This window comes from Myodes glareolus, chromosome 19 (assembly GCF_982192425.1).
Source record: "Myodes glareolus chromosome 19, mMyoGla1.1, whole genome shotgun sequence".
Taxonomy (NCBI): domain Eukaryota; kingdom Metazoa; phylum Chordata; class Mammalia; order Rodentia; family Cricetidae; genus Myodes; species Myodes glareolus.
Window position 1 is genome coordinate 19,066,703 of NC_142044.1, and position 12,733 is coordinate 19,079,435.

Below are 12,733 nucleotides of genomic sequence, written 5' to 3' on the forward strand. Positions count from 1 at the left end.
TACTCTTTGATAATTTCATGTGTGCCTATAATTATCTGTATGCATACAGTGTACCTTTATACTTTCTGCTTTTCACTTCCCCACTATGAAGCTTCCCTAACCAGTGATCCACAGGGAGGTACCCTATACCTGACTCTGGGATTTTCATTAATAACCTTACACTTGTCGTTTACACTTTAGTTTATAGGGGGAGGACACATACTGGTGCTCAGTACAGATAATGGCATGGAAATAAACTTCAGAGTAGTCTAAAACTACAGAGAAACTTTTCTTCATTGCCTAGATGTATTTTTGTGTAAATCACAAAACAAAATAGCTTATGGGTATTTTTTTTTCCTATTAAGACCTGATTGAGCTTGGGTTACTTTTGCTCTGATGAAACACCATGACCAAAAGCAAGCTGGAGAGCAAATAGTTCATTTGACTTATGCTTCCGTGTCCATCACTGAAGGAAGTCAGGCACCTAGAGACAGAAGCTGATGCTAGCACTTAGAGGGCTTGCCCCTCATGGCTTGTTCACCTTGGTTTCTTATAGAACAGAGGCCATTCTGCCCAGGGGTGGCCCCACCTACTATAGTCTGGGCCCTCCTGCATCAGTCACTGTAGCATTAAGAAAATGCTCTACAGGCTTACCTACGGTTCCATCTTGTGGAGGGATTTAGCTTATGTCAAGTGGACATAAAACTAGCCAGCACAGGACCCATAAAACATTTAGCTGTTCTTTTGTAGAAAATATGAAACTATTAATCATTTTTCCAACCATAAATATTTCCCTAACGTCAGATATTGTATTCTGTGTCTCTCCTTTTACCAAGTCGCCAAGTCATAGTGTCTTAAAGGGCATTTTAATGGCAGTGCAGGGAGCGTATGCAACGTCTGTAATTCAGTTGAAGGGCATTGGGAGTGCCTGGGATTTCGAGACAGTTAAAGTCCACATCTTAGAACTAGAACACTGTAGGACAAAAATATCCTTAGAGCCAAAGGGTCTGTTTCTCTCCACACAGTTCTACACACAAGCTAATCTGCTAACACAGCGCTGCTTCTCCAGAGCCTTCACGCAAACTCACAGTTCTTAACTGTCCTGTATGTTTATTTTCCATCCCAGGATAGTATCAGTAGCTTCAGAGTTCCAGCTGATTGTTCACAAATAAGTTAAGACTAGAAAAACAACCAAGCCTGGAGATCTGTGCTAGCCTTGCTCTCCCACCGGTCAGTCCTCTGGGTTAAGAACTGTTTTCTCATAGTTCAGGTAGGTTAAACCAGAGTTTCTCCGGTCTGCACCACACTTCAGAATCACCTATTTTTTTTTTTTGTATTTCAGCTATATATATATATACATATACATATATATATGTATATGTATATATATATACGTATGTATTCTGTATTTCAGAATTTGTATTTCAGCTATATATAGGATACGTAATACAGTGTTGATAATCTGTGTGTGTGTGTGTGTATGTACAGAGTGAAATGGTTACTACAGTCAAGTTAACGTAGCCATCATCCCACAGTTATGTCTTTTTTCATGTGTAATAAGCATTTAAAGTCTAATGTTAGCAAATTTTCAGACTAGAATACATATTGTCATCCTCATTCCGTACATTAGATCTCTAGATTTATTCATCCTACAGAACTCTGCCATTTTGGACCCTTGGACTGACAGCACTGCCCCTCTCCTAACCATGACCTCTACTCTACTGTCCATGTATTCTTTCTCTTAGAATCACCTTTAAACCCTTTGTCAAAGAGTCAGTGACTGTGTTAGTCTGGGTGTGTGTTTCAGCAGATTGTCAGATGCAGCCATGTGTTGACTAGAGTGTGATGACCTTATACCTTAACCTAAGAGATACTATACCGAGTGGTTACATACAGTTAGGCTCCGCAGTCACCAAGTGAGTGTAAGTTCTGATTCTGCTACTTAGGCTACACATGACTAGTGTGTTATAAGGCTCTCTGTGGTAGAAACTAAATCTGATGATGATGAGGGCAGCCTTGTACATTTGGTGGCTAATTGGCTTGTTTCAGAATCTGACCCAATTACACCTCTCAGATAATCTTGATAGTGCCTCCTTCGGTAAGTACTACAAATCACATTTTGCAGGCCAGGGAATAGCAGCTTAAAATAATTTGGCCAATCACATAGCTAATGGGTAAAGGAATCAGGTTTTAAATCCATATAAATCTATGGTCTATAGTCTTTGAAATCAAATATGTGTCCTGGTTGAAAAATGAGGTTCTGAAATCCTCATCGGGCTGTCAGCCATCTGAGGAGTGGTGTGTTCTCTGTGAGAGACGAATTCTGGCGTTAGGCACCACGTTAGAACTCTTCAGGTGGAGAGGGCAGGTGGCAGAGAAAGGTTTGAGCTGTTTGTGCTCCGACAGTCCCCTGGGTGAGGCCAGTTGTGCTCCGTGATGCAGTTAGGAGAGGGAGGAAGAGGAGAGCTTTGCAAGGTCGTCGATGCTCTCCCTGCGTGTTTGTCTGTTGTGCTTAGCACGGGAGATTGAGTCCGGAAGCTTTTGCACAGATAATACGTCATTGATTCACAGGATTAGGTTTAACCAGAAACCAGATATATAGGCAACCATCGTGTTTGAAAGAAAGTGTGTCCATCAAGTGAGGAGTGAATTGCAGTTAAAAAAAAAAACAAACTTGAAAGTGTTCTGAGCTGTCAGGCGAGGCCGTTTTGAATTCCTTCGTGCCTATAAATCTTTGTGTTGAAAATAAACTTGCCCTTTCCAGCAGGAGTCCGTTTCCCACTGCTACACTGGAGTCATGCGGAGAAGCTAGGGGGTGGCTGGAGTTTTGAGAGGCATTAAAACGGCAACCTTGCTAGTTTGGAAATCGTCCAAAGGATGAACTTAGTTTGTTGCCACAGAAGCCCAGTCCAGAGGACTCAGATGGCTTCACATTTGTAGACCTTTCTGTCGTGTAGCAGACTCGGAAAAAGATGTGCTAGCTGCAGGGCAGGTGGGCCATTCAGCCGAACTTCCAAAAAGTCTCAGGAAACTAAGGACTTTTAAGTCACTGTCTTGCTATTTTCTGTTAGAAGGGAGTGGGGGGGAGAGGGAGTCCTATTATTCTCCTGGATGTTTGACTTGAATGCTCTCTCCTCATTTTAGATACTGCTTGGATGACCAGAAAGCTTTAGAAAGAGACGGGGGATTTTCTGAACTGCAGTCTCGTCTCATTCGTTATGAGACCCAGAGCACCTGCACCAGAGACAGTTTTCCGGTCCCCACTGTGCTGAGCCCTCTTCCGTCCCCCGCAGTTCTGTCAGAGCCACGGAGTGTCCCCGACGGAGAAGCGCTACAAAGCGAGCTCCGAACTGAAGTTTCTGGTTTGAAAAGGAGATCTAAAGATCCGAGTTATCACTACCCCCAGAAAAGGTGACCTGTCAAGTATGCAGAAGCGGTGTCCGGAGAAGTGTTTCATTCTCTGGAGGATTGCTTTTCGCATTCGCCTCATTTTTTTTTTTCCTAATGCTTCCCTCTGCATAGGTTTTTAGATTCCTTCCTTTATACTAAGAAGTTCGTTTATTTGAGTAGTTAGCTGGTTTTGCTTGTAAGATATAAAAAGAAATGACTTGGAAGAAGAGAACTCTGTTACTTTCTATGCCAATGCACAGTCCATGAGAACAATGGGGCTATAAAGCTGTTAAGTCAAGACCAGCAGGGGAAGGAGGGCTCAGTGGCACTGCTGGAGGTGGAATTTCCCAACTCTCTCTCTCTGTGCCCTCACTGCCTCCTGCTGGCATTGGCCCTCAAACAAGGGGCTCCACGGGTCCCTATTTAAAACCCACTTGTTACATGTAAGTAAAGCTTTAAAGCCTACATAGTGAGTATATTTTATGGAACTTTTCAAGATACTTTTTTTTTGCTAGCTAAATAGTTGAAATATATTAGAATTTTGATGTTGATTAAAAATAAATACTGAATTTATAGATCTTTAGACCATGTGTCGGATTTAGGCCCTTGAAATAAAATACACTATAAGTTCTAGCTATATTTAAACCTTTAAAACTAACTATAAAATATGTAGAAATAAAGCTTTCAAGTCTTTTTGAACAGGTGAAAATATGAGATTACTATCTCCTGCTATGGAATAGCTAAATGATTTTTATGAGAACTTTGTTAGCTCATGGCACATTTTATGTCCGATTAAGTTGCAAAGCAAAACCATTTAAAAGATTTATCCTCAGAGAGAAAAGTGTTCCGTGGCCGAGAGGAGGAATGGCTCTGCTGCCTGTTCTGGAAAAGGAAAACATTTCCAAGTCATCGGGAAAGCCAATAGAAGTGTTTTAGAAAAACTGAAATAAGAACCATTTTTTTAAAATTATATTTGCATTTGTTTTCATTACCTATTTTGTGCAGATAGTTACTGAGATATTGTAACACAGAGCTTTGTGGTTGCTTAAAAATCACTAATGAAAATATGAGTGCATAATAGGGTGTTAAGTGTGTAAATGGAAGGGTGTCCACGGTTGCTGCTGCTTCCCATGTTGGCTACAGAGCTAGTTCTCACTTGCCTTCTGTTTTAATTACTGCCCTAGCTATTTCTCTGTTACTCTGGTAAAGTACTCCGAAAAAAGCAAAGTAAGGGAGGGAAGGCTTATCCCAGCTCGCAGCTGAGGTCTACAATCCTTCCTGGCAGGGGAAGTCACAGTGGTAAAAGCTTGAAGCAGTTGCATGTATCACATCCACAACTGGAAGTGGAGAGCAATGAACGTACTGCTGCCCAGCTCCCTGATGCAGTCCAACATCCCCTGAGCAGGGAGTGCCCTCCCCCTCCACATTAAGATGAGTCTGTCCACAGCAGTCAGTGCATTCGTGTTAACCTCCCTCAGGCACGCTCACAGGCCATCTCTCAGGCGAGTCAGGATTCTATCAAGTTGAGGACACTATCACAGTGACTAATTTGCAGAACTGAAGGAACAGCTTCTTTGTTTGGTGTCAGTTATTTAGTGCAAGCTAGCATGAGATTTTTTCGACTTTGTATTTGCATGGAAATATTTGTAACATTTCAAGCAAAAAGTAGACCCCATTGTTGATTTCTTTCATTTTTACTTGGCCCCTCCTTACAGACTTACGAAATCAGAAAGTTCTGATTGTCTGCTTTCTCAGACAAGTTGCAGCAGTAATCGTTACCGTCACGTGGGGACATCCCGAAAGCCTCACACAGAGCGATCAGTGTCAGTGCTTCCAGTTCCTCGTCGCGAGGCTTCCAAAGTCATCGCAAAGACCAGTGCAGGACAGAAGAGCGCATGCGCATCAAAACCACCGAAGCAAGTTAAGGAATCGCGCTCTCAGAAACACACACGGGTAAAGCCTTCCCGCTTTCCATTATGTGAATCTTTAAAAACATGCCTACCTGAAGAGTAAAACAACATTCAGAGTTTATAATAATCCGTTGCAAGAAAGATGAAGAAGGCTGGAGCTCAGCCTTGGAGCACTTGCCTCGCATGTGTGAAGCCCTAGGTCCAGTTTTCAGTGTGGCCAGGAAGGATGGTAGGGAATGAGAAAATGGGGCGGGGGTGTCAGTGACACACATCTGACAGAAATTGATTATCTGTTATAAAAGCTGGCGCATCCAAACGGTAACATTATAAAAGCTTCCTCTCTATTTTCTGTGTTTGAAATTTTTCTTATAAAGAAAATTTCCCTGCCATGTATCCATTTCTCAGCTGTGTATAGCTGACATTCAGGTTTCAGGTCACGGTCATGATGTCATTCCTTTTCACCATACTCTAGGCATTTCCCGCTCGCAGAACGTGAATCCTGTGACAGGGATGACTGTGTAGATGTCAGAGGCATCTTCTCAACCGCTCTGTCAAAACAGCCGTATTTCTCTTAAGTGCGGGCACATGACGCTATGATTCACGGTTCACTTATGATCAGACCCTGTTGAAATAGTGGCAGCCGTTTTGAGCCATGTCAGCCGTGTGTTCCCTTCTGTTGCAGATGCTAAAGGAGGTGGTGAAGGACACGCTGAAGCAGCAGCGCATCACCGAGGCCCACGAGTGCTTTGCCGCCTGCAGCCAGAGGCTCTTCGACATCTCCAAGTTCTACCTAAAGGTGCGGTGTCTTCTCTGCTCGTGGGGGGCTTTAGTCCGCATTGTTTCTGTCAGACATAAGTGTGCAGGTAGCTTTCGTACTGTTACTGTACGCTTGCTGCCAGGCTGCTTTGAAATGGACACAGAAATACTGGAGTAAAACTGCTTTACATTTGATTTATTAGACTCTAGCCTTTGTGTATAGAAAGCTGCTTCAACCAGAGGCCTTAGTGTTTTTCCTAACAGACCTTTTACTAAGTTGGAGCTTAAGTATTAATTGGTAATTATTTTATGATAAAGCTATATAAAGCTGAAAGGCAAGTATATTGTTTTATTATAGGAAGTAATAAGAGGTAACCCTTACTGGCCAGATGTGAAGAGTTTTTTTGGGGGAGGCGTCTCAGGTGATAGTTTTATTTATTTTTCTTTTAAATCATGTGGTTTCATGTGTTGTGTTTGTGTGTTTATTGTGTGTGCATTCAGAGGCCAAAGGCAGACAGAGAGGCAAGGTCTCTTACTGTACTGGAGTCCTGTCCTTTTGGCTTTCATGGCTAGACAGTGAGCTCCCAGGATCCTCCTGTCTCTACCTTCTAATTCTGGAGTTAGAGAAATACGCATCCACGTTTGGCCTTTTATCTCAGTGCTGAGGATTTGAGCGCGGGTCCTCGTCCTTACACATAGGCCTCCTTTTCAGTTGAGCTGTCTTCCAGCCACAGGGTGACAGTTGGATGTCGGTTTTCTGAAACTTAGCTGCTGGTTTATCTTCTCTGTCTTAGATGTAACCAGCAAGGATAGGTAGATATTTGGTTAAGATTACAGAGTGACACCTGTACTTAATTCCTTTATTTAAATCTTCTCAAGAAATTCAGTATCCCTAGAAAAATCAAGTGAAGAAAGAAGTAAGAAAAAAAAACTGTAGATATTTTTTACAAATATCTGCAAAATATATTTGTAGATATAATATACAAAAGCACATGAAAGCCTATGCCGAGTAACTGCCGAGTAGCTCTAAGAAGCCTACCTGAGTTCTCCTAGAAATACCAATGAGACTCATGCTGCTTCAACCAGCAGATTCTGAGATTCTCGGTGTCAGCAGATGCTGGAAACACTGGAAATGAGAGGAAGGTGGAGGAACTAAATAAAACCACGGAGTGAATGCCCTTCTGCCACAGTGGTGAATGTGGTGGTTAAGTGGTTCTGTGCCCACACCTCTGTGGCGGGAAAGTCTCCAGTGCAAAGAAAATATTGGGGTGCAGTGAGCAGCCAGCTGGACATCTCTTCCCTGCCTCGTGAAGCTCAGGGCTCCCATATTTTCAGTGTCTCTCTTTTAAATAGAGGAGGACGGCCAAGGACTAGCCAGCTTCTATGGATAGCTTCTGACTCAAGTGAGGCTAAAATGGAAACTAAAGAGAACTCTTAAGAAGTAGAAAATAGGGAAAGTTAGAGAATCTCTAATTCTCCCAGAAGAAAACTCTGCCCATAAAACCAGAACTACATGCTATCACCAAAACCACACACAGAATACAAAGACTCCTTTCCGTTATAGGGGTGAAAAGTCAGTAGAAGGGCCTTCTAATAGACGGACTGAACAGCTGGGCTGGGGATTTTATAAAAAGTAAGAACCAAATGAGAAGAACTCTAGAAAGAAGTGAAAGCTGGATGCTTGGTTAAGAGAGCTAATAAAAGTACTAATAACGGGAGCTTGGACAACAGAGGCGGTGGGAGAGGACATCGTCAGAAAAAGCAGAGCCTCTGCTGTGGACTCATTCACCTCCATGCTTGGGTTTATTCCTATGTCCTCTATTGCCTTTGAGGCTGTTCTGAAAGGCATGTGTCCGTGATCTCCTCTGTATGTTTGTGGTTGATGTATGAAAAGATGCTGATTTGGGCAAGTAGATTCTGTATCTTGCCATATTGCTGAAATGTTTCTAGGAGGTTTCTGGTAGAGTTTTTGGAATCTTTTATAGGTAATACTGTATCATCTGCAAATAGGGACACATGGACTGATTGTCTTACTTGTATCCCTTTACTTTCCTTATTGCCCTGTCTATTGCTTCAGCACAATCTCCGAAAGGAGTATTGTAATGGACAGCACTGTCTCATTGTTCCTGAGTTCTGTGCAACTGCTTCAAGTTTTGTTGTCATTTAGGATGATATTGGCTGTAGATTTCTCTTATGTAGCTTTTATCGTATGGGGTAATGCTCCCTCTACCCTACTCCCTAGAACTTTTATCATGAAGGCGTGTTGGGTTTTGTCAAAGGTTTTTCTGCTTCTTTTGTCTTTTAAGTCCATTTATGTTGAACCATTTCCTACATCTCAGGGATAAAACCAACTTTATCCCTGGTGGATAATATTTTTGATCTATGTCTATATTGGGTTACAGGTATTTTCCAGGATATTTTTCAAAAGAAACCTGTAGTTTTCTTTGTTGTGTCCTCACCTGGTTTGGTTGTTCAAGTGACACTGGCTCCATAGAAAGGGTCTGAGAATGATCCTTCTGTTCATTTTTTAAAATAGTCTAAGGTTTGGCTGTAGATCTTCTTTAAAAGTCTGGTATAATTCGCTGTCCTGCTGCCCATCTGCCCCAGGGCTTTTTTTTTTTTTTTTGGTTGGAATATTTTTTATTACTATTTTAATCTTCTCAAAGTTCTGTATAGGTTGTTGATCTCTTCTTGGTTTAATTTCAATGATGAAGTCTCAAAAACATGGCTGCCTAAAGATGACCTGAACAAGGATGAGACCAATAGACATGCTGTACACACACGCACGCACACACGGAGGGAATGCTCACTCACTCACACACCCAACAATTATAGAAAGGGAAGCCATAAATTTAGAAGAGAGCTGGGGAAGGGTTACATGGAAGGGGTTGGAGGGAAGAAAGGAAGGGGGAATGGTGTAATTATACAATAATAATAATGTTCCCAGAACCAAGGAACTTGGGCTTCCTGCTGGAAAAGACACTGTCAGTGTCACCCAAGTCAGTGAGTGAAAGTGACAGCAAGTGTCATATTGGAGTGTCACAACTTCTAAGCATCCAGAACATTTCCTGATTTTTCCCAAGAGAAGGGGCAGTTGCATGTTGAAAGGATCGAGAATTAAATGGTATTAAAGTTCTCCATGGTATCTTAGTACACTAGAACCAATAAAAAGCACCATAAATTTACAAGAAAGTAGGGGAAGGGTTCCATGGCAGGAGTTGAAAGAAAGATTTTGAGGAAAGGTGACCAATCCAGTATTAATCCAGAGTGACCTGTCTGGTCTATAATCCAGAGTGGCCTATCTGGTCTATAATCTAGAGTAATTTATCTGTTGTTGATCCAGAGTGACCTATCTGGTCTAGTTCATTCAGATGTGAAGACTCAATAAAGGCACTTTCAAAGCCGAAAGAGGTTTAAAATATATCTTTTATGGAATCTGCTAGAAAATGAAGTTGAGAACATAAAAGGCTAAATTAAGTAAAACAAAAATTGGCCTAGAATGAGGAAAACATGTCCCAAATGGGCTGGCCTAGGGAGAAACTGGACAACTGGGGCAGGCTGTGGGGAGACCAGTGGTAAAGAGAAAATAATAATGTCGGAAGTAAAACTCCACAGAAAACCGGTGAGAGATTGTCCACAGCAAGACACTGTTTTTAAAAGCTTTGTTATACGTTAGTCCATTGTGCGAGAGGGGAAAATACCAGAGTTATGTGCATGGAACACTGTCAGTGGGGGAAAATCCCCAATAACCACGAAGTTTTACTCCAGTAAGTGCAGGAGTCTGAGTGCGAGAGACAGCCACAGTACTCGAATTGCCTGGTGACGTCACACAAAGCCGTTGCTTTGGTATAATAGCGCAAACATGTATGGACCCCACTGTGATGCAGCGGTGCGGGGGAGGAAGAGAAGGTGTTGTGCATTGGCCTAGATCTGCCCATTAACCTTCCATGCTATTTGTAGTCATTCTGAAATTACTAAATCATCAAGGGTCAGCAAAGCATGACAGGTGGAAACATGAAGGGACAGACAGGAGGAATTGCTACAAGAATTCAAAGTGGCTGCCTCGGTGAGATGGAATTTGCTTGCTAGAGGACTCTATTTTATTTTTTCTCCTTTTTTTTGTACAATTAAGGTTTTCTTTATTATTTTATGTTTTAATTTGATATGTACTCCCCCCTCACCTCCCCTTGCTAGGAATTGAACCCAAGACTTTGTACATGGTACACACATTGAGCCAAATCTCTAGCTTTATCATGATGTTTTAGAAAGTAAGACTATAGTTGTGTTCCTCTTTGCAGTGGAGTGAAATTGCTAAACAGAAGGAAAAGTGCATGCTTATCTGAACAGTTAGTAGAAGCTACTTGTTCATTTTCCAGATTCTGAAGCATCAACAACAGAATGGTTAGGGTGAGCATGGGACAGCACTGTTAGAAACGCAGGATACAGAACGTGTGTGTTTCTATACTTTATATAGGGTGAGAGAGACTACCTTGTTACATTGATTCTGGGAATATTTCACTAATTGCAGTGGCTCTTATAGAATTATTTAGGGTGATCTCAAGTAATTGAACAAGACTCCAAACGCTGTGTTTTATTAATGTCTAGGATCTTAAAACATCAAGGGGTCTCTTTGAGGAAATGAAGAAAGCGGCCAACAGCAATGTAATGCAGGTAAATAAGTTATTTTCAGGAAGCCACGTTCAGTTAAATGGGTGTTTGTGTCAGGGTTGCTGTGCTGCTGTTCCATTCACAGTAGGAACAGAGATGGTCTTTTCAGCAGCCTCCTTCTGAAATGTCCTTGATGCCTAACAGTGACTCGGGCAAAGTATGTAATAGCGTCATCAAAAAAGATTTTCTCCAAAAGATATTAAAAGAGAAAATGGAAAAAATAATCAAAAAAGCTAGGGAAAAAATATATTTTGATTAGCTGTTTTCAAGGTTTGGTTTAACTCTTTTGAATGACCCTTTCCACACGTACTTCGAAATAAAGTAGATTGAGTCATCACCTGGTCCACTGAGGACAGTCACTGGGCTCAGCTCCGGATGGGGACATCAACATGCCATTTATCTGGAAAATAAAATAAATATAAAGGTTGAATGATGCCTTTTTGCTTTACAGTTTTCTCTTTTTTTAAAAAAGAACAGTTGCAGTTTAATAAAGATATTTTACTATTGACTTACACGGGAGGGCAAGACAAAGAGGTGGTCAGGAAGGAAAGACACACCCAGAGCGCATTTAGAAGTGGTGTGGAATTGTTTGACCGTGGGTATTTTGCAGAGGGTGGCTCCACAGTCACGTCTGTTTTCTTCCCCAGGTGATCGAATGGGTGTTGGAAAAGAGCAAGAGATAGGCTGTTCTTCCGTTCCTATGGAGACTGCGCGCCTGTGAACTTAGAGAGTCGATGGTACATGTGTAAAGGGAGCCCAGTGTCCTGTACTTACGTGGTTTTAGTGACGCTCCGTTAATGTATTTGTAATTAATGCACTTCTTTTGCAGCCTCACAGTATTTTAATCTGTTATTTTTATGTATTTTAAATGTTTTAACTTTTGGTTATTTAATTGTTCAATAAACAGTAATATTTCTTTACTTATTGGGTTGTGTGTCCTTATTAGATCTATTAAGTTTCTGCCCGTGGTAGTGTGAATGAGAGTGTTCCCCTTCAGGCTCTGGCGTTGGAATGCTTAGTCCCTGGATGGGAGTGCTGTTTGGGGGGAACCAGGAGGTGCAGCCTTGCTGGAGGAAGTGTGTTGCTGTACTTGAAAGCCTTACACTATTCCTAGTGTATCCTCTGCTTTCTAATCGCAGTTCAGACTGTGAGCTCTCAGCTTCTGTTCTGCCTGCCAAACCTGCTGCCTCTGCTCCACCATCATGGACTCTAGCCCTCTGGATCCATAAGCCCAAACAAATTCTTTCTTTTATAAGTTGTCTTGGTCCTTCTGTTTTATCATAACGAAAAGAAATTAACTAAGACACTACCCTTCCTATGTATTCCCACAGCAAAACTCAGTCTGCTCCAACTTAGAAATGCTAGCTCTACCAGAACCATTATTTTCAGAAGTCTTTTTTATTTGGGATCAAAAGCGAAAAAAAAAAATAACAATAATTGTAAAACTAAGGCTTATTCTTTAATGTAAATTTCCATGGTAGAAAGTTTGGGAGAGACACAGAGAGATGGCTTTGTACTTAAGAGCACTGTGTGTTCTTCTAGAGCACCCAGGTTCAGTTCACAGCACCCATATGGTAGTTTACAGCCATCTGTAACTCCAGTTCCAGGGGATCTGATGCCTCCTAGCTTCCACAGGCACCGTACAGACGTGGTGCCCTGATATACATGCAGATGAAACACATGCATATCAAATAAACCTGAAAAAGGTTTTTTCTTTTTTAATACAGAAAGTCTGAAAAATGCAGGGAATATAAAAATGAGTTTTAAAGTACCAACATCCCATTTTCTTGTAGATAGAGGCTACTTGTTTGTTCCTGGCTTCTCAGACCACGAAAGAATCGCTCAGAAACTGTATTATTTAAATCACTGCTTGGCCAATCACTTAAGCATATTGCTAGCTAGCTCTTATATCTTTGGCTAACCTATTTCTATTAATCTGTGTATCTCCACGTGATTGCGGCTTACGGGCAAGATCCCAGTGTGTATGCCTCATGGCTTCTCCCTGACTCCGCCCACTCTTTATACCTTTT

At 41.7% G+C, this 12,733-nt stretch overlaps 1 protein-coding gene across 1 annotated transcript in view; it reads left to right on the forward strand.

The window, feature by feature from the left end:
- The window catches only part of Mtbp (MDM2 binding protein), a 66,789-nt gene extending 55,166 nt beyond the window's left edge, over positions 1-11,623 (forward strand). The window contains exons 18-22 of the mRNA XM_048457132.3: positions 3,124-3,390; positions 5,085-5,322; positions 5,962-6,075; positions 10,641-10,706; positions 11,351-11,623. Coding sequence (XP_048313089.3) covers positions 3,124-3,390; positions 5,085-5,322; positions 5,962-6,075; positions 10,641-10,706; positions 11,351-11,386 — 721 coding nt within the window. The 3' untranslated portion in view covers positions 11,387-11,623. The remainder of the gene's footprint in view (positions 1-3,123; positions 3,391-5,084; positions 5,323-5,961; positions 6,076-10,640; positions 10,707-11,350) is intronic.
- The last annotated feature ends 1,110 nt before the right edge of the window (positions 11,624-12,733 follow it).